The sequence below is a fragment of the Neolamprologus brichardi genome, chromosome 1 (assembly GCF_056152115.1).
Source record: "Neolamprologus brichardi isolate AB-2024 chromosome 1, ASM5615211v1, whole genome shotgun sequence".
Classification (NCBI taxonomy): domain Eukaryota; kingdom Metazoa; phylum Chordata; class Actinopteri; order Cichliformes; family Cichlidae; genus Neolamprologus; species Neolamprologus brichardi.
In genome coordinates, this window is record NC_142104.1 from 23,948,770 (window position 1) to 23,972,987 (window position 24,218).

At 43.2% G+C, this 24,218-nt stretch overlaps 4 protein-coding genes and 1 long non-coding RNA gene across 6 annotated transcripts; 3 read left to right on the top strand and 2 right to left on the bottom strand.

Moving 5' to 3' along the window:
• The first annotated feature begins 194 nt into the window (after positions 1-194).
• On the top strand, positions 195-2,254 carry trmt10c (tRNA methyltransferase 10C, mitochondrial RNase P subunit). Its single transcript, XM_006780334.2, has one exon. It carries the CDS (start codon positions 395-397, stop codon positions 1,910-1,912), a length of 1,518 nt encoding a protein of 505 aa, XP_006780397.1. The 5' UTR covers positions 195-394; the 3' UTR covers positions 1,913-2,254.
• Positions 2,078-6,577, bottom strand: blzf1 (basic leucine zipper nuclear factor 1). Its single transcript, XM_006780333.3, has 7 exons — positions 6,107-6,577; positions 5,711-5,809; positions 4,950-5,410; positions 4,539-4,738; positions 4,205-4,333; positions 3,824-4,055; positions 2,078-3,721 (listed from the first exon to the last, which is right to left on the bottom strand). The coding sequence occupies exons 2-7, from the start codon at positions 5,727-5,729 to the stop codon at positions 3,536-3,538; spliced, it is 1,227 nt and encodes a 408-aa protein (XP_006780396.2). The 5' UTR covers positions 5,730-5,809; positions 6,107-6,577; the 3' UTR covers positions 2,078-3,535.
• ercc5 (excision repair cross-complementation group 5) lies at positions 5,832-18,789 on the top strand. The gene is made up of 15 exons (XM_006780332.3): positions 5,832-6,868; positions 6,997-7,172; positions 7,264-7,379; positions 7,553-7,654; positions 7,970-8,033; positions 8,248-8,391; positions 8,525-8,729; positions 10,663-11,544; positions 12,227-12,501; positions 14,401-14,520; positions 15,094-15,307; positions 15,754-15,898; positions 16,379-16,579; positions 16,657-16,741; positions 17,957-18,789. The coding sequence occupies exons 1-15, from the start codon at positions 6,781-6,783 to the stop codon at positions 18,479-18,481; spliced, it is 3,342 nt and encodes a 1,113-aa protein (XP_006780395.3). The 5' UTR covers positions 5,832-6,780; the 3' UTR covers positions 18,482-18,789.
• Positions 18,790-18,970: 181 nt separating this feature from the next.
• Positions 18,971-22,868, top strand: mettl21e (methyltransferase like 21e). 2 transcript variants are annotated; one of them, XM_087839581.1, is made up of 5 exons: positions 18,971-19,283; positions 20,927-21,099; positions 21,196-21,325; positions 21,410-21,507; positions 21,610-22,868. In XM_087839581.1, exons 1-5 carry the CDS (start codon positions 19,232-19,234, stop codon positions 21,937-21,939), a joined length of 783 nt encoding a protein of 260 aa, XP_087695707.1. In that variant the 5' UTR covers positions 18,971-19,231; the 3' UTR covers positions 21,940-22,868. The 2 variants fall into 2 exon arrangements, with proteins under 2 accessions (XP_087695707.1, XP_087695708.1); XM_087839582.1 differs by having other exon boundaries at positions 21,196-21,313; positions 21,610-22,865.
• Positions 22,505-24,143, bottom strand: LOC102776912 (uncharacterized). Its single transcript, XR_436537.3, has 3 exons — positions 23,930-24,143; positions 23,732-23,827; positions 22,505-23,477 (listed from the first exon to the last, which is right to left on the bottom strand). It is a non-coding gene; the product is annotated as an uncharacterized LOC102776912 (long non-coding RNA).
• Positions 24,144-24,218: the final 75 nt, after the last annotated feature.

The window sequence follows — 24,218 nt, forward strand, 5'->3', positions numbered from 1 at the left end:
TTAACTTTAATTAGTGACACTGTGGAAATAATTTAAATAAGCTGTGGTTTATAATTTATTATATCATATTACCATTTAATATATTATATAGATTTAGCTGGCTAAAACGGCTCGTGTTCTCTTCTCAACAAAGACAATCGATGCTGTGCCACCTCGTTGTTTCCTCTACGTCACATTATAGTGTGACACCGTGACCTTCTTCCCTAGTGTTTGAGAAGCCTGGCCGTCAACACATGTGAGCACACCTCTGAGAGCGTTCTGGACTCTGAGTGAGATGTTGCCGTTACTTGTAACACTTGAATAACAGCGGGAGTCTGGGAGAAGCGCTTCTGTAAAAACAGTCTGGCTCTCCTGGTTTTTTCTAAGCAGCTCTTGTTTCGTTTCATTTGTTGCGATGTTGCTGCGGCTCTTCACTCCCAGAGGCTGTGCTGTTTTCTGGAAATGCGCTCATTCTGTGCCATTCTGCGCTTTCGGGAGGCAAGTGTGCAGTTTTAATACCAGCAACAGCAGGGCCAGCAGGCACAGAGCGTCCATCGCGGTGTCCATCCGCCTCCTCAGTGCTATCAGCCCAGCGGGGAAAGATGATGCACAGACGAAAGCAGGTAAAACCCAGGAAACAGAGGCTCTAGATCTGGACAGGTGGAAGTCTGTGATGAGATCCCAGGCTGCATTTGATGAGAAGCAGGTTCAAGATGAAGCAGAGGAAAGTGATGATGATGAGAACCTGAAAGAGCCAGGAGATGATTCAAAGGACGGGTCTTCTCTGGAGGCAATGCGGGATCTGGTTGCAATGTGGCAGCAAGCTGGAAAGCTTGTACCTGAAGAGATGACTAATGAGGAGGTGGAGACACTGGCGAAGCTCACCACCAAGTCTTCCAGGAAGAAGTACCTGAAGTACCTGGCTATCAGGGAGCGTCACAAAAAGGCCCGTAAGGAGAAGCAGCAGCAGAAGGCAGCCAAGAGAGAAGCATCTTTGATGGAGAGAAGAGAACTGGAGAGCGGTGAAGAGGAAGGGGAGCGCGAGGGGGGACCCAGGTTGAAAAACACACTCTTCCTTCAATTTTGGGACCGTTCTCTGGACAAGCTGCTGGCGTGGAAGTCCGCTCAGTCCATGGTGTTCGGTCAGCCACTGGTGTTTGACATGAGCTATGAGTCGCACATGTCCAGACGGGAAATCGAAAACACGGTGTCCCAGCTGATGGATGTTGAAGGGCTGAACCGGCGTGCCACTGAGCCCTACCATCTCCACTTCTGCAACCTGCAGCCAGATGGACTCTACAAGAAGGAGCTGCTCCAACGGTACGGTGCAGAGACTTGGGAGCGCCTACTCATCTCCACCTCTGAGCGGCAGCACGTTGACCTGTTCCCCCGCGAACAGCTCGTGTACCTCACTGCAGACTCGCCCAACGTCCTCCGCACCTTTGACCACTCAAAGGTTTATATCATCGGAGCTCTAGTGGACCGCTCGATCCAGAAAGGCTTATCACTGGCCAATGCAAAGCGTCTGAAGCTGGCCACAGCCCGTTTACCCCTCGATGAGTTCCTCCACTGGGAGATGGGAGCCAAAAATCTGACTCTGGATCAGATGATCCGCATTATGCTCTCTTTCAAGGATACAGGGAGATGGAATGAGGCGTTACAGTTTGTGCCTAAAAGGAAGCATGACGGCTTCCACCAACAACAGATGCAGACTGCCAGACACAGAGCCAGAGATGATGGCGACAGGCCACAGAGGTCAGGAGAGAAAAGAAATATAAACACATTTAAAAACAAAGAGCACAGAGAGTCCGGGTTCACTGGAAGAGACAGAGAAAACACACCAGCTGGAACCAAAGTACGGACATCATTAAAGAGTGACATAGAAGCCAGAAAAAGTGGAGGCAGGAACAGGATGTGGTGGCATGAGGAGTGAGAAAAATAACTTTTGCTATTTTGTAAATGTAAATTGAAAGTGAATAAATGCTGCTTTAATGACAACAATGCAAAAGTAGAAACTACTTTGGTCTTTATTTTAGAAAAACAAAGGATGTACAGATATTTGCATGTTGTGCATTCACTGCAGATGAAACCATCACTATTACTGCAAAGATGATGAAACAGCTCAGTTTTAATTACATATTTTCAATCGATTACCAGTTATTTTATTGTAATGTGTTTTGAAGCAAAAATACAGCCCTTATACATTTCTTTTTAAATAATAATAGACGAAACAAAAACGACATGATTAAATGAAGAGAAAAAAAAGAGTCAAGGTCATTTTTGCTCTTGTAGTACCATCTTTCCACTTCCATAACACTGAATGTATATTAATGCATTTACATGATGAAATATACAAAATATATTAATACAGTGTTTTCCTAAATAAGGTAGCACCATTATACAGAGGAAGTGTGGCTCCTGCAGTATAGGAGGGACCCTGATTCACTTTATATACAGTCACAGTGGAAGCAGCTCACTGGAGGGTATTTACACAAGATACTTTCAAGTCTCAGGATCAAACTTACAGCTGGAATATGCAAATAAAACTCAGCACACCCTCAAACACACTACAGACTGGAGGCTCCGAAGGAGTGTTAGTGCCACATTAAGAAAAATATGTTTTTGAACATTTTGAGAGTCAAAATGTGGCAATTAAAACCTTCTAAAAATGCCTTGTATAGACGAGTTACTTCAGAATTGCATTCAGTAATAAGGCAATAATTTCTCTTACTACATAAATGCAGTGCGGTGATAAATATGAGGATGGTGCAAAACACTGCAGCTGATCAGAAGAAAGAAAAGCACAAACTTTAAAGAGTTAGCTGAATTTCTGCAAACCAAAGTGGTTGGCAATGGACAGATGCAAGCATATCCAATGGTTACACCTGGGTGCAATAAAGTAGGTAAGTGTTGTGTCACAACATACAATAAGACAGCAACAGCTGATCAAGTTGTTTCACTAACTCATCTACACAAGAACTTCTGTAGAAGGTATCGCAGCCGTGCCAGCTGTTTGGCTTGAAACAACTAATCTCCACATTTCTTTTTTTAAAATAAATATATTCTCTGCTCCAGTTGCCTAGGTAACCTCCAAATGCATATACTTTCAGATAATAAGTCAATCATTCTTACAGGTAGTCACTTTAGTCGCTGGCCTGGAAGTCGAGAAAAACTGATCTTGGGTTCTGTCCATCGCCACTGACTACGGTCACCGATCATCACGCTGCTGTGAATCCCTTCCAGTGTGCATGTTTGCATCACTGCTCAACGCATAACACGGACTCACCTTGATGTCACATCCCAGTGAAATGTCTAATCATTGCGTTACGATTCCTGAATTCAGTTAAAGAGCAAATAAAAGTAACAAAATAAACAGAGCCATATATTTCAGACCATCATCTGAAATGTAAAAATAACAGTCAGGGTAAAACCACAACCAGGAGAGCAGCAACTGTCTGCTGCTGTTCCAACTAAACACAAAGCTCCAGTAACCCTCAGACTACACTCAGTCCTTTGAAATAAGCTCCAACGATGTTTGTGGTAATCTCTGTGACCTCTACAGCACCAGGATGTCTCCTGTACAGCGCTCACAGCAGTTAAACGTAATGTTCTCGTAGCGGGTGTAAGGGTGAAACCTGCCAATGCTCTTCTTACTATTGAGGAAGTTTGAGGGGGTGGAAACACTGAGTGGAGACTCAGCCTTGTTTTCGGAGCAGGAAATGGGATCTAAACTCTTCAGCACCTGAGACAGAAAGTGAGTGACATCTGTGAGTTTCTGGATTTTCTTACAAATGTGAGAAATTAAATATGATATTTATCATAAACAAACACGTAAAACCTTCACCTTCTCTGCCATCTTCTCAGCCGGTGTGCTGCAGAGCTGCTCAGCTGCTGCGCTGCTGCTTTTTGCAGCATTGGTGCTGCTGCCGCCGCTGTTACCCAGCAGGTGGGCGTTGATGGCGTCTGCTAGCTTGTGATTGGCCACCGCCAGCTCTCCCGTGCTTAGGGGTTGTGAGATGGGATAGTACGTCTGTTGTCTGCCCCACTGCAGAGACACCAGGAGCTGCTCCAGAGATCTGAAAACACAAAAACAGGTAACGTCAACACATACTGCCATCATTCACGCCAACATCAGTGGCTGTGAGTTCCAGTATGCTTTAAGTTTAGAGTTCTTATAATAGACACTCCAGTTTATTTAATTCCTACATGTGAGTCACAATCTTACCTGTGGGTGAGCATCATGTCCCTGGAGAACTCCTCTCTCTCCAACAGCAGGTCCTGAATTGCTCCTTGTGCCTCTCTGGTCTGTCTCTGCAGAGCTGCTCTGGCATTCGTTAGTTCCTCTGCCATGACTCTGAGGAGTCAACACAAATTCAAGTTTATTCAGCAAAATACAGATTATATATATATATATATATATATATATATATATATATATATATATATATATATATATATATATATATATATATATACATACATACATACATACATACACACACACACACACACACATACATTTTTTAATTTATCTTCCACTGAATTATAGTGTCCATTACCTGCTGGCCAGGAACTTGCTCCTCCAAACGTCACACTGGATACTCATTCGCTCTAGTTGCTCTGCAGTGTGTGCCAGACTCCTGCCCAGAGCCTCGTTCTCCAAAATCAGCTGATTTTTCTCCCGTGACAGGCGCTCAAAGTGGTACTGAAGGTCGTCACCCACCGACGCCACCAGCAGCTTCTTTAGCTCACGGTTCACCTAGCGCACAAATTTGATAAAAGCTCCTTTTACAACTGAAAACACAAGTTGAACTGTCTTCTCCCTTCGTATTGTAAAGAACTTTGTCATTAAAAAGAAAAAAAGCTTTAAGAATTACAAACCATATTAGTTACATTTTTGTTGTGCTCACCAAGGGTCCTCAGTGTGTCTGATATTTAAATAATGCGTGTCAGTTTCATTGCAGCCTCACCTCTGTTTGCACACGGAGCTGATTGGACAGGCCTTCTTTGTCCTGCAGTAGCCTGCGCTCAGAGTTCTGCAGCTTCACCAGCTGTCCTCTCCAGTCCTCCACCAAATGCAGCGAAGGCAACCCCTGCTCCTCAGCCTGTTGCCCAGTCTCCCCTTTCGCCTCAGTGGCTCCTGTGCGGCTGCTCCGGCTAATAGCAGCACGTGGGACCATGATCCTCACAGCCTCCACCTCTGTGCAGGCCTCTCGAGTTACTTTCCCAAGGTGGAGCACTCCGAGCGGTTGCGGGGCAGCGGGAGGTGCTGGATGGGTAGATTTGGGGCTGTGCTTTGGACTAGCTACTTTCACGAGGGGAACTTCAGATGGACCTGGTGGAAGTGTATCTGTGTTAACCTCCAGGATGGCTGGCGGTTTTTCAGTTTCCATGCCATCGCCAGGACCTCGGACAGGCACACTGGCAGAATCTGGAAGATAAAAAGGAACAAGAATTGTGATCACACTTTGAGTCCGATTCCTCTAACATGCGGGCAGTGCAGTGGAATACATATGCCTAACAATGTTGTAAAGCTTTAATCCTTATGTGTGTCAGCTTTGTTTATGTTTCACTAAAACAGAAGCTCCGCAAACACCAAACAGCACAAGAAACGCATGAAGACGATAAAAAGACAGACTTCCATCAACTCTTGGTCAAGTTTACTTCCGCTGACTTTACAAATACCCGTGTGTAAAATGTGGACACTAGAGCACAAAGAAATCACACGTACCTCTAACAGCAGCAGTCATGGTGGAGGCGGTGTTGGTGTGAAAGGTAGTCTGTTTGGGTGAAATCCACGTCTTGATGACGTCTCAGGTGGCTCTTCGCCCTGTAATAACAACAATGGGGAAAGTGAAATATTTTTAACACCTGTAGAATCCAATGATTAAAGAAGACCGCCAGTCAAAGGTCAGGGTTAACAGCTGAGGCTCTGATAACGTAACGTGATAACGGTAACTTGTTAGGAAGCTAACTGTGCTAACGTTAGCCGATTGCAGAGCAGCGTCAATGATAAACAACTTCGCTTTATATTAGCATTAGCTGTGTCATAATGAGTATACAAGACGCTTTTCTGTGTATTTGGTATCGTTTCTAGTGAGCTCACAGATATAACTGGATAACATACCGGGTAGAATCCTCCTCGCTCAACTAGCCGTAAGCCCCAGGCTGTTTGTTTTGCCACCGGACACAGTTGGCCTCTCGCGAGTTTCGTGCGAGATTTTTACCCTGATTTATACCTCTCAGGCAAAACTTCCTGTTAAACCAGCAATACACCTTTCTAACCCCCCTCGCCAGATGGAAATAACTGCGTAAATATTAAGCCACGATTTTTTTATGTAATCCTAAACTTGAATAGCTGTTACATTATCTACAAAATAATCGTTTTTGTCGAAAAAGTAGCGCAGGTCGCACGTAGCCTGTCAGATGTAACCCAGGAACTATTCCACCCAATTACTCCCCTCAACGTCACAACACACTGATCTCAGATCGGTTTATCTATCATTCTGCTAACATGTAGACATCTAACATCTTAAGCCTCAGCTGATTTATGGTCCAAAATAGATGCAGCGATAAACCGCTGGTGTAACAGAGTATTGATACCCCTCCCGCCCCGAGCCCGGAACCTTCATACGAAGGGAATAATTGCTTTCCGGATGAAAATACAGTTGCAACAAATGTTAAAAAGGGATCCCCTTTTTCTGCTCCAGGGGTTTCAGGACAAATGCTCAGTGCTCATAGCGCACTGTGGCATTGTGGCGGTATGTTTCAGTTTTTAACACATTAATTGGACTGCTAACCATGGGAGTGCACGGACTGTGGAGGCTATTGGAGAGCACAGGGAAACCCATCAACCCCGAGACACTGGAGGGAAAGATCCTTGCTGTTGGTATCCTCAGTTAGAAATGCTGTATTTATCTTTGATCTGTCCACCACTGTTTGCTTCTTCTGTCTCAGCAGTGTGTAGGTTTTACTAACTTCAGTCATAGCGGAAACCTTAACCAGAGCCCCCCTCAGACATCAGTATATGGCTGAACCAGGCGGTGAAAGGGGTGAGGGACCGTGACGGCAACAGCGTCCAGAACGCCCACCTGCTCACTCTCTTCCACCGCATCTGTAAGCTACTGTTCTTCCGCATCAGGCCAGTCTTTGTGTTTGATGGGGATGCACCGCTGCTGAAGAAGCAGACCCTTGTAAGTCTGTGTGCCCGCGTGCATGCGTGTGTGTAGCAGGCAAGCGATTCCTGCTTAGCGTCTTCATTTTAACCTTGTTTTCCTCCTGCAGGCTCTGAGGAGGCAAAGGAAGGAGGAGCTGACTCGCGAGTCCAGAAACACCAATGAGAAACTGCTCAAAACATTCTTGAAGAGACAGGCTATCAAAGCTGCACTTGGAGACCACAGGTGAGGGACAGAGGGAGCATCCCTAAACCAGCAGTAAATAGTTCCTCCCATGTTTACCCTCCTGTTCTTCAATGATATCAACAAAATAAAAATACCTCTGTTCTCCTTCTGGAGTCATTATAGTGTCAGGGCTTTGGCCTGAAAGTAACGCACATTTCTTTCCTACTTCCCAGTAAGGAACCTCTCCCCAGCCTCTCCAGCGTGAGGAGAAATGAGGTGGATGACATGTATGTTCTTCCAGCACTGCCACCCGCAGAGGAGAAAGCCAAAAGCAGGTTACTGTTCACTTGCTTGCATACATAAGTTAGTCAGAATCAATCCAAGGTCTTTTCTGGGTAAACAGAATGCTGGAAAGCTCTTTTCCTCCACATGTGTGGACATGCCAGGAGGGTCAGATGCTTTGTGAAAGCAAATGGCTTCATATACACAACTAGAAACTTTTTGTTTTCATGGCCTCTTCTCTCAGATAACCAAACAGTTCATATGAACCAAGGAGCAATTAGTAAAATGCATGGTTGTCTTTATTTAGTGCCATATCAAACATAGTGTGCAATAACACATGTCTGAATGTTTTCCTGTTGCATTTACAGCTCAGAGGAGGAGGAAGAAAGAGAGGAGGAGGAGGAAATGGTTGATAGTTATTACATGTATCAGGTAAAATGGTGTCATTGCACTCTGAAGTGCACCAAATTGGTATCATCTCCCCAAAATGTTAACATATTTTTGCAATTTTTCCTTTACAAACTCTTCTTTATATATCCAGTAAAATTCATCGCCTTGTGTCTCTGTTCACATATGTGTAACTGTCTTTAAGTTTATTGTATAACTGTCCTCACTGACTAAAGTGAGTTTGTTCTTCATGTCTCAGGGAGAAGTGTGTGAAGACCCCAACTCAATGGACATCAACTCAGAGGACTTTGCCAGCCTGCCTCCTGAAATGAAACATGAGATCCTCAAAGACATGAAAGAGTTTTCCAAAAGACGGCGGACCATGTTTCACAAACCTCCAGAGGTACATCTCACTCGCAGGCTACAGTTATTGCTAATGCTTTTTTATTTTGAAATGTTTTAAAATGAAAATAGTTTGGTCTGGATAACTCCTCACTCATGCTTCAGTGTCTCCTGACGCTTCTTCACTCTCTCAGCGGTCCGGAGACTTTTCACAGTACCAGCTGGCTGGCCTGCTGCAGAGGAACCGGCTGAACCAGCGTCTGGAGGGTGTGGAGAAGGAGATGAACCACCGGAGCGCGGGCAGTGCTCCAGATGTCTGCCAGCAGGACGGAGCTCAGCAAAGCGTGGAGGCACAGCGGCTGGTGTCAGAAGACCATTCTCACTATATCCTTATCAAAGGTGAGGCAGTCAGTGGATTGTTGCACTACTGTCTGGAAAATAGATAATCAGTGCCACAGATTTCTTTTCCGAATCACATTTAAATGTCTGAACATTCATTTAGAAAATGGAAAAGGTTCATTGGAAGACAAGTAATGTTCATATACAGTGGGGCAAAAAAGTATTTAGTCAGCCACCGATTGTGCAAGTTCCCCCACTTAAAATGATGACAGAGGTCAGTAATTTGCACCAGAGGTACACTTCAACTGTGAGAGACAGAATGTGAAAAAAAAATCCATGAATTCACATGGTAGGATTTGTAAAGAATTTATTCGTAAATCAGGGTGGAAAATAAGTATTTGGTCACCTCAAACAAGGAAAATCCCTGGCTCTCACAGACCTGTAACGTCTTCTGTAAGAAGCTTTTCTGTCCCCCACTCGTTACCTGTATGAATGGCACCTGTTTGACCTCATCATCTGTATAAAAGACACCTGTCCACAGCCTCAACCAGTCAGACTCCAAACTCCGCCATGGCCAAGACCAAAGAGCTTTCGAAGGACACCAGGAAAAGAATTGTAGACCTGCACCAGACTGGGAAGAGTGAATCTACAATAGGCAAGCAGCTTGGTGTGAAAAAATCAACTGTGGGAGCAATCATCAGAAAATGGAAGACATACAAGACCACTGATAATCTCCCTCGATCTGGGGCTCCACGCAAGATCTCATCCCGTGGGGTCAAAATGATCATGAGAACGGTGAGCAAAGATCCCAGAACCACACGGGGGGACCTGGTGAATGACCTGCAGAGAGCTGGGACCAAAGTAACAAAGGTCACCATCAGTAACACACTACAACGGCAGGGAATCAAATCCCGCAGTGCCAGACGTGTTCCGCTGCTGAAGCCAGTGCATGTCCAGGCCCGTCTGAAGTTTGCCAGAGAGCACATGGATGATACAGCAGAGGATTGGGAGAATGTCATGTGGTCAGATGAAACCAAAGTAGAACTTTTTGGTATAAACTCAACTCGTCGTGTTTGGAGGAAGAAGAATACTGAGTTGCATCCCAAGAACACCGTACCTACTGTGAAGCATGGGGGTGGAAACATCATGCTATGGGGCTGTTTTTCTGCCAAGGGGACAGGATGACTGATCCGTGTTAAGGACAGAATGAATGGGGCCAAGTATCGTGAGATTTTGAGCCAAAACCTCCTTCCATCAGTGAGAACTTTGAAGATGAAACGAGGCTGGGTCTTCCAACATGACAATGATCCAAAACACACCGCCCGGGCAACAAAGGAGTGGCTCCGTAAGAAGCATTTGAAAGTCCTGGAGTGGCCTAGCCAGTCTCCAGACCTCAACCCCATAGAAAATCTGTGGCGGGAGTTGAAAGTCCGTGTTGCTCGGCGACAGCCCCAAAACATCACTGCTCTTGAGAAGATCTGCATGGAGGAATGGGCCAAAATACCAGCTACTGTGTGTGCAAACCTGGTAAAGACCTATAGTAAACGTTTGACCTCTGTTATTGCCAACAAAGGTTATGTTACAAAGTATTGAGTTGTATTTTTGTTATTGACCAAATACTTATTTTCCACCCTGATTTACGAATAAATTCTTTACAAATCCTACCATGTGAATTCATGGATTTTTTTTTTTCACATTCTGTCTCTCACAGTTGAAGTGTACCTCTGGTGCAAATTACTGACCTCTGTCATCATTTTAAGTGGGGAAACTTGCACAATCGGTGGCTGACTAAATACTTTTTTGCCCCACTGTAAGTTCATATTTTAAACAGTTTTTTGTTCAAAAACATCATGGTGTAGTTCTTTTTATCAGATTTTTATTGGTGGATCATTGTGTTTTACTTTTCTTTTAACATATCAGAAGGCTGAAATGAAAAAGTACAAGCTTGCCTCTGTGTTAGTTTATAAAACTGCACTCCACTTTACCTTCATAGGCACCAAAAAGAGTGAGACAGCCCCCGAGAGCCAACCTGCAGCTGCACCCTGGGCTGGGAGCTCCCTGTCAGGCTGTCAAAGACGGCCCAAAGACAAACCTGAGCCTCTTTGGCGTCCTGTCTGTGAGGAAGAAGATAAAGCGCAAGCTACCTCCTCAGGCGACTCCAAACCCTCAGCATCAAAACCGTCTGATGGAGACGCCTCACCGCCCTCACCTCGGACATTCAGAGCTATCCAGGCTGCGATTAACGACAGCTCCGACGAGGAGAAGTCCTACCGGGTTAAGACGGATGGTGGCAGCATGTCTCCACGCACACTGCTGGCAATCCAACAGGTTCTGGCTGAGGATGAAGGTGGAGCTGCTGAATTTAAGAGTAGTTCGCCCACCAATCAAACAAATATTCATCATCGTGCCCCAAGAGCGGTCACCAGCAGCTCGGAGGAAGAGGCCGAACCTTCACTCAAAGAAAAAGACCTTGATATGAAGCTCACGGGGCAAAGTTTACGTGACAAAGACAGGTTGTTAGATAGCAGCTCTGAAGACGAGATGGAAGAATTGATTGGAGAGAGAAATAAAGCACTTCGATTAGCAGCAAAGGAGATCAGCTCAGAAGATAAGATGAGGAAAGCAGAGCTGTGTGAGGATATAAAGACAAGCTGTCGGGCACAAGTAGAGAAACAAGAACAAGATAATAGACGAGAACCAGAGCGCACACGTCAGGATGCTGCTGCTGCTGCAAACAGTCAAAACCCAGTATCTACAAACCTCTCTCCTCAGCTCTCTGGAAGACCCACCGCACTCTTAGAGCAGTTCACCGAAGCTCCAGAGAAAAATGGATATGAAGTGAAGTCAGAGAGCAGCGAGGAAAGCGAGTCAGAAGGTACAGAAATGGTGTCTTTCACATTGCAGTCATTCAAAATGTGTTAAATCTGTAGTGTGTTTGTGCTTCCAGATGTCAGATTTACAGGTTTAAATAAGCAGAGGGTTTTACATGTTAATATAAAATTTTGAACTGAGACTTGTTGGTTTCTGAAAAGCCTGACTTCTCAGAACAAAACCGATCACTGTATGGATAATATAAGAACAGGGCTGCATATAGGACGTCAAATAGACATCCTACAAATTGGTCCTGTGCCTTGGGTAAAGATTAAATTATCTAGCTTACAGAGTAGGTTCAGCCATCAAGGAAAACCAGTCGCTTAATGTTGTGTTAACCAGATTTTAAAGTATAATTATGCCAGTTACCCCATGCTTGGTCTAACAGTGTTAGCGTTTGTTCAGGTCGTGCAGCCCTGATACATCAGCAAAAGCCAGATGGTGGCTCAGCTGATCTAGTTGGTAAATCTGCCATAAGGCACATTATTAAGCCGCCTTTGCTTGCCGACACATTAGGTGTCTGCTGCAAGCCGCTTTGCGACCCAGCCTGATCCTCTATTGTTGTTGATGCTTTCCACATATACGCGTGGTCCCAGAACATATTCACTGCAGTTAGAAATAACGCCACATTTTCTCTTATGAGAATGCAAAGGTCGTCTCAGTCTGCTCTTTCCCTGTTTTCTCAGAGAGCTTCATTGAGGTCTCAGAAGACGACTCAAAAGAGGAGACTGCAGATGATTCCCTCGTGATAACTGGAGAGAAAGCACATCCAGATAAAGTCCATAAAGATGACGCAAAGGAGGAAGGAAACTCAGAGGAAAGTTTAGCAGAAATTTCCTCAACTGTTGCTCTGAACTCAGAGGAAGAAGCAGAAACAAAGGCGCAGAATGAGATGAAAGAGGAAACGGAGACAGAATCCAGATCAGCTCCAGCCATCAATGAATGGGAACACTTTGATGTTGTAAGTTTCTGTAATTCTGCAGTTTACTGATCTCTGATAGACAGAAAATTAGTCATCTTGATGATCCATTAGTACTCAAGCGGTGCTACAAATATTGTCACACGTGGCCTACTTTCTTCTAAGATGTAAAAAAATTCTTCTTTTTTCTTCTTATGTGAAACTAAGGGCTCATTTTTGGGCTCTTCAGTGCTGAAATCTTCAGAAGACTGGTATTTTTTTGATATTTTAACAGAGATCAACTCAGATCATACTGACCACTTCAGATCGAACTGTCAGATCATTAAAAAATGATGGGCATATTCCCAAACCCAGTCCATTAACTTGAGCTGGTCGTGTAAGTAAGTTTTACCGAACTGGTGTTGATTTGTCTCCTGAGGAAAGACCAGATGTTGGGAGGATACTCAACTAACACCCTTTCGTATTAATATTATTAAGCAAACACTCATTCGATGATTCATGACCAAGGTTTTGCAACTCAAAAATAACACGTACATCATGTCTGTACTTTGATTTCTTATCAGCTCTGTGTCTGTGAAGATTCTCAGTCATCCAGGTCATCGTAGTCTAAGAAGCTTGGAAAGAAAAGTGTCTGGACTTCTTTAAGTTGCTTGAAGACGTTTCATCTCTCACCCGCGAACCTTCTTCAGTTCTAAGGTCAAAAGGTGCAGAGTCCCAGATTTAAGTCCTATTTGGTTTGACCATTTTCAATTGGTCAAACCAAGTTATCTGAAGGTCACAAGGAAGGGACAAGAACTTGAAGATGTTTTACAAGGGGATCAGGAACCCCCTGTTTATCCTCTATCTAATCACGCAAGTCAAGGTGTGAAAACGGGTGTAGGTCACAATCAACCAGGGTTTCGGGTGAACCCGCTGTGAAGCCTAGCTCCACCCTATCATGTGATTTCGGGTCAGATGGCCCAGGATGTGAGTGGGCATTAAGGCATCTGGGAAGGGATTTCAAAACTGGATTATAGATGGCAGACAGTTGGTGTCATAAACCACCACCTCTGTTCAAAGATGGTCGCTCACAGTGGACATAGATGGCTTCTTTCACTCCTCTTTCAAACCATCTGTCCTCTCTGTCCAAAATGTGAACACAGGTGTCCTCAAAAGAGAGACCTTTGTCCTTTAGATGCAGATAGACAGCTGAGTCTTGTTCTGTCGAGGTGGCTCTTCTATGTTGTGCCATAGGTTTATGAAGTGGCTGTTTGGTCTCTCCAATGTAGAGGTCTGAGCATTCCTCGCTACACTGTACAGCATACACCACGTTGTTAAGTCTGTGTTTAGGAGTTTTGTCTTTGCGATGAACCAGTTTTTTCAAAGATGTAAAAAAAAAAAAAAAAAAAATTTCTTCTTATGTGAAACTAAGTTCTCGTTTTTGGGCTCTTCAGTGCTGAAATTTTCAGAAGACTGGTATTTTTTTTATATTTTAACAGAGAACAACTCAGATCATACTGATCACTTCAGATCGAACTGTCAGATCATTAAAAAAAGGAATTATTATGATGGGCATATCCCCAAACCCAGTCCATTAACTTGAGATGGTCGTGTAAGTAAGTTTTACCGAACTGGTGTTGATTTGTCTCCTGAGGAAAGACCAGATGTTCAGAGAATACTCAACTAACACCCTTTCGTATTAATATTATTAAGCAAACACTCATTCGATGATTCATGACCAGTTTTGCAACTCAAAAGTAACACCCACGTCATTTCTCTGTCTGTACTTTGATTTCTTATCAGCTATATCCATTACTGCTTGTGAAGAAATGACGGTTTCAGACTTTCTGGTTTATCTATAATTATTTGTTGTTGTTTTGCACGTCAAGCATTATTCAGCATAAACAGAAACAAGACTATAAGGAGCAGGTTGACATGCAAAAGTGTGATTTTGTTCTGCAGGATGAGCTGGAGGCCCTGGAAAGCTCCCTGAAGGTGGAGCAGAGCAACCTGAGGGAGCAGAAACAGCAGCAGGAGAGAATGGCCAACACAGTCACCGGGCAGATGTACCTGGAGAGCCAGGTGAGAGAGAAATCACATCAGCACATACAGCCACACGCAAACCGTAAACAAGTATATATATTTTTTTAAAAAGTTGATGTGTACACTTTAATTAGAAAAAATAGAAACCAGCATGTAAATAGATTAATGCGCTGACAGCGGATCTGACAGATCAGAGCAGGTGTTAACTCCCAGCAAGGGATACGTTTCCCAGCATCACCTCTGCCAGACATTCCCAGAGTCATTGCTACCTCACAGTCTTTGCTGTGCGTCTGCTGGCTCGCTCACACCCCTGAAAGCCAAATGCTGTCAGCATTTTCTCCTTCATAAAATTCACACTAAGGTAAAAGCTCAGTGTGTGCGATCTGTTTTTAATCCTGTCAGCTGCTCCTGTAATCAGCTGCTAAGAGCAGAAGTATCTCTCAGATGACCACGGAAACATCCGCAGCCTGTTGAGCTGAAAGGGTTGTAATTTTAAGATCAGAGTCCTTTAACACATCTCAGGACATAATGAGACGTAAACGCCAACTCTGATACTGAGAACGCTCTACATCGTCTTATTGTACTTTGTGAGTAATGACCGTTTGAAACCAGGAGCTGCTGCGGCTGTTCGGCGTCCCATATCTGGTGGCTCCGATGGAGGCCGAGGCTCAGTGTGCGGCGCTCGATTGGGCCGACCACACCCACGGGACCATCACAGACGACTCGGACGTGTGGCTGTTCGGAGGACGTCACGTTTACAAGAACTTCTTCAGCCAGGACAAATATGTCGAACATTACCAGTACAGCGACCTGCAGAGCCAGCTCAGTCAGTGAAGCTGCTGTGTGTGTGTATGTGTGTGTGTGTGTGTGCAGTTATATAAAAAATATATATCAAAGGATGGAATTCAAGCCTGCTTCCAATCAAATGTATTAAATCTACATACATGACTGCTGTGGAAACACAGCAGTCATGTTCTTTCATGGGCACATTATAGTTATTTTCTCTTAAACCAGCACACCGACCCACATGGCTCCTTGCATGATTGATTTAGTTTTATTGGTGGTTGCAGCTGCAATGGTGTCATATTTTATGGGAGTGTTGTAATAGTGCTAAGATGGCACATCACAACAAGAATTTCATGAGCTAATATTGTACATATGAGTGAGAAGTGTTTGTGTAACAGGCTGTCAGCACAGTCTTATTGCTTAGAGTGCTGTCCTTTTCTTTATTTTTCCTGTTTACTTAACAACCTGTAATCTCGCCTCCATCAGGTCTGGACAGGACTAAAATGATAAATCTGGCTTACCTGCTTGGAAGTGACTACACGGAGGGTGTGCCAGGGGTCGGCTACGTGACTGGCATGGAGATACTGAATGAGTTTCCAGGACCAGGGCTGGAGCCACTGATACAGTTCAGGTGGGTGAGATTGCTTCTGTGCGCAAGAGACAAAGACAACAATCAGTACTGGATGTCTGTGATCTTTTGGACCCAAGTGGATGAATTAAAGAGTCTAGCAACAGGAAGAAATGACCTCCTGTATAATGTTCCTTCAGACAGCGAGGTTGAAAGAACCTGTTTCTGAAACTGCTCTTCAGATTGTCCAGTGTGTTAGGGAGGGGGTGGGAGTCATTGGAGTCAAACATGTCCCTGTGCCAATTTTTTTTTTTTTTTTCAAGCATGCTGCCACCATCAAATTCAAATTGAGCCAATATTTTTCTCATTTTTTTAATGTTCTACTGTGAATAATGTTATCATATAAGATTTGCAAATCATTGCATTTTATTATTTTTTTTGCATTTACATATTTTTTAGGATTGGGTTGTGTGCTAAAAAACACCATGAGTAAATTATTGTTGTTGCCTTTGTTTTTTTATTTTTTTTTTAATTTAACTGTAGTAACTGGTGGTCAGAGGCTCAAGAGAAAAAGCGCCTGGTGTCTGATTCTCGGGACACAAAAGTTAAGAAGAAGCTGAGGGATCTGAAACTGCAGCCTGGTTTCCCCAACCCTGTGGTGGCTCAGGCTTACCTGCACCCCACTATTGACCAGTCAGACAGCTCCTTCAGCTGGGGACGCCCACAGCTGGACATGATCAAAGAATATCCTTTCTCTGTTTGTGGGAATGTGTTTGCCTGCTTTTCCTGAATGTATGAATATTTCTTAACAAGCGCTTTACATTCTGCCTGAGTCGTTTTGGCTGGAGCAGTCGGAAAACAGAGGAGACTCTTCAGCCTGTGATCAAGCAGCTCAACACCCAGCAGGTAACCAGGTTACATTCACGTGTGAGCATGTCAAAGCAACAATAACCTGGCACGGAGGCCAATGTCAAAAAAGGAGAGAGAGGCGCACACCTTTGAAAATGCAAAACAAAATCTTTGCGTTCTTTTTCCACATGTAAACAGTTTCTTGAAGTCTTCACTCGGGAAATAGCTTCTCCAAAGATCAGTTTTCAGTAACCTCAAGTGAGAAGAAATTTAGTGATAGGCTAAACATAATGGTTGAATATTTGCAAGTTAAAAGTAATGAGTAAACAGTTAAATGGTTAGCTGAAGGCTATCAATTGTAATGGGTAGCTAGAAGGAAAAATACATTTCAGATCACAAGCTTGTCAGTGGTGTTCCCCAGGGCTCTGTCTTAGGCCCTTTCTATTTATTATTTATGTTTTACCATTAGGTCACATTAGAAAATTTAGCTACATTTTCATTTTTATGCTGATGACGCTCAGGTTTATCTGTCAACTGAGCCTAGTTCGGCCGCCCACCTTCATCTCTCGTTTCTTAAACTGTGACAAAACAGAGGCTCTTCTGGTAGGAACCAAAACTGTTCTCGATAAATGTTATAAATTCTCTCTATGCATTGACAATTGTTAAATCTCTTTTCCTAATAGTTTATGACCTTAGGTGTTGTTTGTGATAGCTCCTTATATTTTAAAATGCATATCAACAATTTTATTCATACTGTGATTTTGTTATTTAATTGATTTTAAGGTGTCCCAGAATGTTTTGAAACACAAATAAAATTTATTATTATTGTTAAACACAGCATAAAATGGCTAAAATGTTTAGCTAAATGTTAAGCTAAAACCTAAAGATACAATAAACAGTGCAGATAGTTGGTTATAGTTTGGCATGTTATCAAAAAAGTTAGCTTAGCTAAGATATGTTAACTAAAATAAATAATTGCCTAAATGTTTTATTAGCTAACGTTTATTGATTGCTGACATAGCAGGAATCAGAATAATGAACGGTTACATATCGAGCTAAAAACAGTAAGCACGCTAGCATTACTTAATCTTAGTCTTAAACAGTACTAATATGCTGTAAATTCAAACCCGTGGATATCAAACAACCACCTGGGTCTCAGGGGTTAAATGTCTCCAGTTAGACTGTGTAACTTTTGAAAAATCAATAATAGAAAGAATAAATTAAACTGGCTTGTAGCCTTCTACCGTTCATGTCTTGTCTGCTTTGGTTTAGACTCAGCTGCGGATAGACTCGTTCTTCCGCATGGAGCAACGTGAGAAGCAGGCGATCCGCAGTCAGCGACTCCGCCGAGCGGTCACCTGCTTGAAGCGAAAAGATAGGGAAGGAGGAGCCGAGGAGGAAGAGGATGACAGTGAGGACGATACGCATTCCCTGTCTAAGTCTAAGAAAGGGAGTCAGGATAAAGGAGGAGAGGAGAAAGATGTGAGGAGATCTGTGGCAGGAGGAGGCTTTTTAGGTTCAGAGATGACTGATGAATCTCCTCTTACAGCTCTCAGAGATAGCAGTAGCACCAGTCATGACTCCCTCTCAGTAAAGTCTGTTCCTCAGTCTAATAAAACTTCACCTAAGAGAACCAGGATGAGCAGCAGTAGCTCTGGTGAGGACAGCGACGGTGGTCCTGGAGTTGCTATGGTTACAGCCCGATCTGTGTTCGAGGGGAGCCGGAGAGGACGCGGAGCGAAAAGCACGAGAGGGAGAGGAAGCATGAGAGGAAAAGGCAGGGGGAAGAAGACATGAGGACTTTGATATGTACTCCCAAATGTCTGACATCTACATGTCTGATAAACTCAGGGTTTCCATTTTATGAAACATGAATTTTGTTAAAAACTGCTATGAACTATTAATAGAAAATTATTTTCCTGCTTGTAGATGTTTGTGTGACCACAATGAGTTCATTTTGCATTAAATTTATGAGATATGGTACATGTTCACCTGTCATTTGTCGCCCTCGTGTGTCAACAATGAAACTGAGACAGATGCAGGTTTTCAAACTCCTTCTTTCAGGTCTTATTTCAGCTTCTTTTTATCCGTGCTATCACTTCTGCCTACCCTGACTTGAAAAAACGAACATGTTTAAACTTTTGCACAGATGAGAAACTTCACTATCTTGCAAGTTAAATTGTTGGAATAAGATCAAAGATTTCTATTCCACTTCCCTCTCCAGCTCCGGTTCAGTAGCCGGCGGTGCAGCTGTTGCTGTCAGTCACTGTTACTGCTTCATGCACTGGGAGTTCAAGCATGCCCAGAAAGCGCTTGAGATATCGGGTACAGTGAGCCTCGGTTTGGGAGTCCTGGACAAGAAATTGGAAAACACTTTGTTTGTGTATAACTTAAAACCACAGAAGGCAATCGTTAACAATCCTAGGGATCAGGATCCACAGTGACCCAAATTCAAAAGACTTCAGCCTTGATTATAAACCAAGGACTGCTTTGGCTGCTATCAGATCTCCTGCGTTGGACATTCCTGTCCTGTTTCTTCCCTTAGTCATGGAGACACAGCAACCCAAGACCATGGAGGATCCCAAAAACAGACACAAAGGTGAGTCATTAAAAAGCATATAGAGAATACATGATAAATGCTGGCATTGTGGCACCGAGTATAAATCTGATATCTGACCGTGGAAGACGTGTGGCTTTGCTGATACATCTGCTTACTATTTACACACACAGAGCTCTAAATTGAGCTCTCCCTGTCCTCACTCAACCTTTGTATTGTGGCTCGGTGGGCTCCCCTGACCTTTTCTCTAAAGTAGCATTGCATAACTAAAATTGTGGGTCAGACGCTCTGAATAGATGTGGCTCACCGGCTGGAGTTACAAACAAACAAATGCAGCAGGATCAGAGAGGCATTATGAGCTGAGATGCTAAAAGTAAAAAAAAAAAACAAACCCTCCAGTACTTCAGCAGTTCTGCTTATTGTTGTATTATTGTCTGTGAGATGAAAGTGTAGGATTTCTGCTCCCACTCTGCCACAGTGGTGCACACATAGAACAGCCACCCTGTGCTGGAGCTTCTACAGTTCTGTAGTGAATAAAAGATGGAGCAGTTGGCTTATGTTTTTGTGTGTGTGTGTGTGTGTGTGTGTGTCATTGGACAAAAGAAAGGTTTAAATATATTGTAATTCAAGTGATTTTGTTCTGTCCCTTCGCTTTCATTTCATGGGTTAAAAAATGTGTAATGTGTAAGGTGTAACATGGGATTTCAGGTCACGGGGCTAAAGCGGATGCATCTAAGAGTAATTTGTGTCAAAGACCAGTCACAAAAAAAACCAAACACACTGGAAATGACAAAAAATAGACCTCACAGCAGCCTTATTTCCATAGAAGAGGATATTGCAACACATGGTCAGATACCAGTGACCTTTAACAAAACTAGCATTTCCTGGAGGGTACTGTCCAGCACAGTACTGCCTTTGCAGTCTTGATCCCTGCGCACAGAGATTTCTCCAGATTTCAGACTTTTTTTTTTGATAATATTATGTTGCACTGATGAGATATGAGATAAGTCCTCACAATTTTATGTTAGGAACATTAGTCTGAAATTTGCAGACACTTTTTTTTTGCCAATCAGTGATCTGCCCGTCTTTACTTCTTTTCTAAGAAAGTTTCTAACATGTTGCAAATTCACCTAATTAGTCGCAAAATGTCCCACCATCTATTTCTTATTAGTACCACTTGCTTTTCCAGCCTTTTGTTGCCTCCATTCACACTTTTCTGAGACGTGATGCTGCTTTCTACGGTACGGTACGGAGCCCCGCAAGGGACATGGGAGAAAAAAATTAAGACGGACTTTTGCGAGATCTCGCAAAACTAACTCGGGATCTCGCAAAAGTTCATCGTAATTTTTTTTCTCCCATGTCCCTTGCGGGGCTCCGTACGGGGCTCCGTACCGTAGCTTTCAAATTCAAAATTAGCTAATATTTTTCATGGAATAGTTCAATGTTACTAAAAAAAAACATTAAAATGTTTTCTATGTTCTACTGTGAATACAATATGAGTTTGGGGGATTTTTACAAAGCATTTCATCTTTTTTGGAATTGTTGTTGTAATCCTAGTGTAGAAAGACACATGAGATCAGAGAATTTACCTAAAATTTGTCCATCATGTCTGATGATCCTGCTTTCCCTTACTGTGAAGTATCTCTATATAAACACAGTTATTATGATATCTGCCTCTTCTGTAGATGCCTGCAAAGCAGGTCCTACTGTGGATGCAGAACTAGCCAGCGCCATAATGGCACGGCAGTTTCACCCGCCTGTTACTGGTCCCGAGGTCTGGGAGGGATACGTCTTTTCTGGTCTGGAGATCCTCATCAAAGAGTCCACAGACCTCTATGGAGCTGTGCTCTGGCCCTCAGTGAGCCCAAAAATTGTCCTTGAGTTTAGATGTGATGTATGCTCATAATTTTTATCCCTGTCACTTAAAAAATATATACTTGATTCCCTTTAACAGGCCATGGTGCTCTGTCACTTCTTGGAGAACAACCAAGACAAATACAACCTGCTGGACAAAAATGTGATCGAACTGGGAGCTGGAACTGGGCTTGTCACCATCGTGTCCAGCCTGTTAGGTACTCACACAAGTCAGTGATTAGATTTAATCTTGTTAAGTTATTTTTCTCTTCCTCCATAGTTATTCCTCAATTTTACTTTTACTGTCTCTCCAGGTGCTAAGGTGACCTCCACTGACCTACCTGATGTGTTAGGGAATCTCCAGTACAATGTGACGCGTAACACCAAGGGCCGGTGCAAGTACACCCCTCTAGTGGGTTTTATATTTTAAAGCATCACATTCCGGAGTATCACCATAAGAGTTAAAGATTGAAAGTGTGTGTGTGTAAATCAACCCACCCACCTCTGCTTTCAGGTCACTGAGCTGATCTGGGGTCAGGAGTTGGATCAGCGTTTCCCATGTGCCACTCATCGCTTTGACTACATCCTGGCAGCTGATGTGGTGTACGCCCACCCTTACCTGCAGGAGCTGATGGACACCTTTGAATACCTGTGCCAGGAAAACACTCAGATCTTGTGGGCTATGCGTTTTCGCCTGGATCCGGAGAACAGCTTCGTGGATCGCTTCCGGCAGCGTTTTCACTTAGAGGAGCTGTACGACCTTCCCAGTCTGAGTATCAAGCTGTACCGGGCCTGGAGGAGGGACGGCACGACCAAGGACCTCAGAGAGGCTGCTAAACATTGAAGGAACTGGATGGGTTTACTGTGTGTGTTTGTGTTTTTGCTTAGTCGTGCCTCTGAGGGTCACATTGCTCATATCCAGTCTTCTCACAGCACTGGTGATGTGGGAAATAATGTTTCTGACAACTCAGTAGATTTTCAATAAGAGGTCTTTTGGTATGTGACTTCATGTGTGCAGTGCAATCAGGGTTTATCACTGCTGGAAGGACTGGAGAAGCACACATCTGTGTCTCAGACTATTTAAAGGTTAATAAAATTACACACACTAATGGTTCTTGTATAAAATATCTTCTGGGGACCATGAGGAAGGGGGATGCAACTTGTTCTCTATCACGGGTCAGGCTTTATATTTTTGGGATTAAATGATAGAAAACTGCAACCTTTACCTCCTTTTTTTGTTTTTGTTTTTAATGTTTTCTATTTTAAACTGTTTTAGATTGAAAATTAGCTGCTATGAAAGTTATTTCTTTGAAAATTTAAATAAAAATATGAACTCATCAAGACTATATGAAAGGGGCTGCACCTTGTGTGTGTGTGTGTGAGACTGCAAATAAGCCAAGGTGGTTCTACAGGCCTCAGCTGGCATGTTTAATGTTGAAGTTCATGAAAGTACAATTTAAAAAAGACTGAAGAAGTATGGTTTGTTTGAAAGAACTGCAGGAGAAAGCCTGATAACATAGCTTAGGTTTGCAAATCTGGGTATGAACGAACCACAAGACTTCATGAACAATGTCCTTTGAACAGATGAAACCAAGGTGTGTGCCCGTAGTGCCCTGCCCCATATTTGGTGAAAACCAAATACAGTATATCAGCACATACACCTTGGCTTGGTTTTCAGCAGTCATGGTCGATTGGTCGATACCAAAGTATACGAGAGTCAAAGGTGAGGCCGTCTGACAGCTGACGCCCAAACTGGGTCAGTTGGCTCTACAAGCTACCGAATCACAAGGTGTACTTAATATTTCCTCATTGCTTCTGCATTTTGGCTTCATTTTTGTTTAATAATTAACAGTTGAGTGTGTTGTGTGATGTTTTTCTCCTGAGGTTGTATTTAAATCATTTTAGAAGCTGCTAAGAACAGGATGATTTTTTTTTTATCATGGCACACATTCATCAGCCACTTAATTATGTACACTGTTCAACGAGCCTGTTAACATAAATATCTCATCAGCCAACTACATGGCAGTGACTGAAAGCATATAGGTTGCAGACACGGACAAGTGAACCTACTGAAAAATAGAAAATAACCTGAGCAGCAGTTCTCTGGGTCAAAATGCTTTGTTGATGTTAGAGGTCTGATGAAAGTCCAATAACCACTTATTACAACCAGCATATGCAGAAGAGCATCTCTGAATGCACAGCACATCAAACCTTGAAGCAGTGGAAATCACACTGAGTGCCACTCCTGTCAGGCAACAGAAGAAAATGTTTCCTGGTTTGATGAGTTGCATTTCTGCTGGATGGTGAGATGAGAATTTGGCATGAACAGCTTTGCAGCATGGTCTTGTATCAGGCTGGTGGTGGTGATTCTGGGTTCTTCTCCTGCACCCAAAAACATGAAATATTAAACCTTAAACATTTATTTTTATTTTTTTTAAGTTTACAGTGAATTGCAGGTAATTTTTCACCAGCAAACAACTTCAGGAGGTCAAATGAAAGATCACAACCATACTGGGCAGTACATACTAGGCACACATTTTTTGTGTTTTGGAAACTCCCCAATGAGCTTTATTAGCTGCTTTGGAAAAGGAAGGTTCCCGTTACTTTCTATTCATGTGACCTATAAAATCTGATACCTAATTTTTGATTCCAAATCTTCCGACACATCTTGGCTCATTTCTGTCCGGTCTTTCCTCGTCTTTCGGCCAGCTCAGAGCATATGCGCAGTTTGGCTGCGGAGGTAGAGGACAGGTGAAGATCTGTTTAACAAAGCAGCTATCTAAGCTGGTGTCAGTAAATGTCACAGCCACCATTAAGAAAAACAAATACTCAACAGCTGAAGATTAATGTGGACTTGTGGTGCCTGTCATCGAGCTTAAAAACTCCCATCTTTTATCCAAATAAGGCTGCTTGGCATTGGTAGCACAACCGGGCAATGACTTAACCACTGCATACTTTCTATTAATGTGTCAAAGCACCCCAAGGTCCTGGATGGAGTTCGTGTTTTAGGATGTGAGTGGATTTAGCTGGACGATAGGTGAAACTGGAGGGTGGGGAGGTGGTACTTCATGCAACTGAGGGTGGTCTAACTGAGGTTTATATTACTGAAGCTCGCTTCTTTTC

Coding starts and splice junctions, on each gene's coding strand:
- mettl21e (XM_087839581.1), top strand. CDS start 19,232: ATGGAGACACAGCAACCCAAGACCATGGAGGATCCCAAAAACAGACAC. Junction 21,100..21,195: donor GAGCTGTGCTCTGGCCCTCA/GTGAGCCCAAAA, acceptor TCCCTTTAACAG/GCCATGGTGCTCTGTCACTT. Junction 21,508..21,609: donor GGTGCAAGTACACCCCTCTA/GTGGGTTTTATA, acceptor CTCTGCTTTCAG/GTCACTGAGCTGATCTGGGG.
- trmt10c (XM_006780334.2), top strand. CDS start 395: ATGTTGCTGCGGCTCTTCACTCCCAGAGGCTGTGCTGTTTTCTGGAAA.
- blzf1 (XM_006780333.3), bottom strand. Junction 4,739..4,949: donor AGCTCCGTGTGCAAACAGAG/GTGAGGCTGCAA, acceptor TTTGTGCGCTAG/GTGAACCGTGAGCTAAAGAA. Junction 3,722..3,823: donor CTGAGAAGATGGCAGAGAAG/GTGAAGGTTTTA, acceptor TTTCTGTCTCAG/GTGCTGAAGAGTTTAGATCC.
- ercc5 (XM_006780332.3), top strand. CDS start 6,781: ATGGGAGTGCACGGACTGTGGAGGCTATTGGAGAGCACAGGGAAACCC. Junction 7,655..7,969: donor GAGGAGAAAGCCAAAAGCAG/GTTACTGTTCAC, acceptor TTGCATTTACAG/CTCAGAGGAGGAGGAAGAAA. Junction 16,580..16,656: donor CAGCTGGACATGATCAAAGA/ATATCCTTTCTC, acceptor CAAGCGCTTTAC/ATTCTGCCTGAGTCGTTTTG.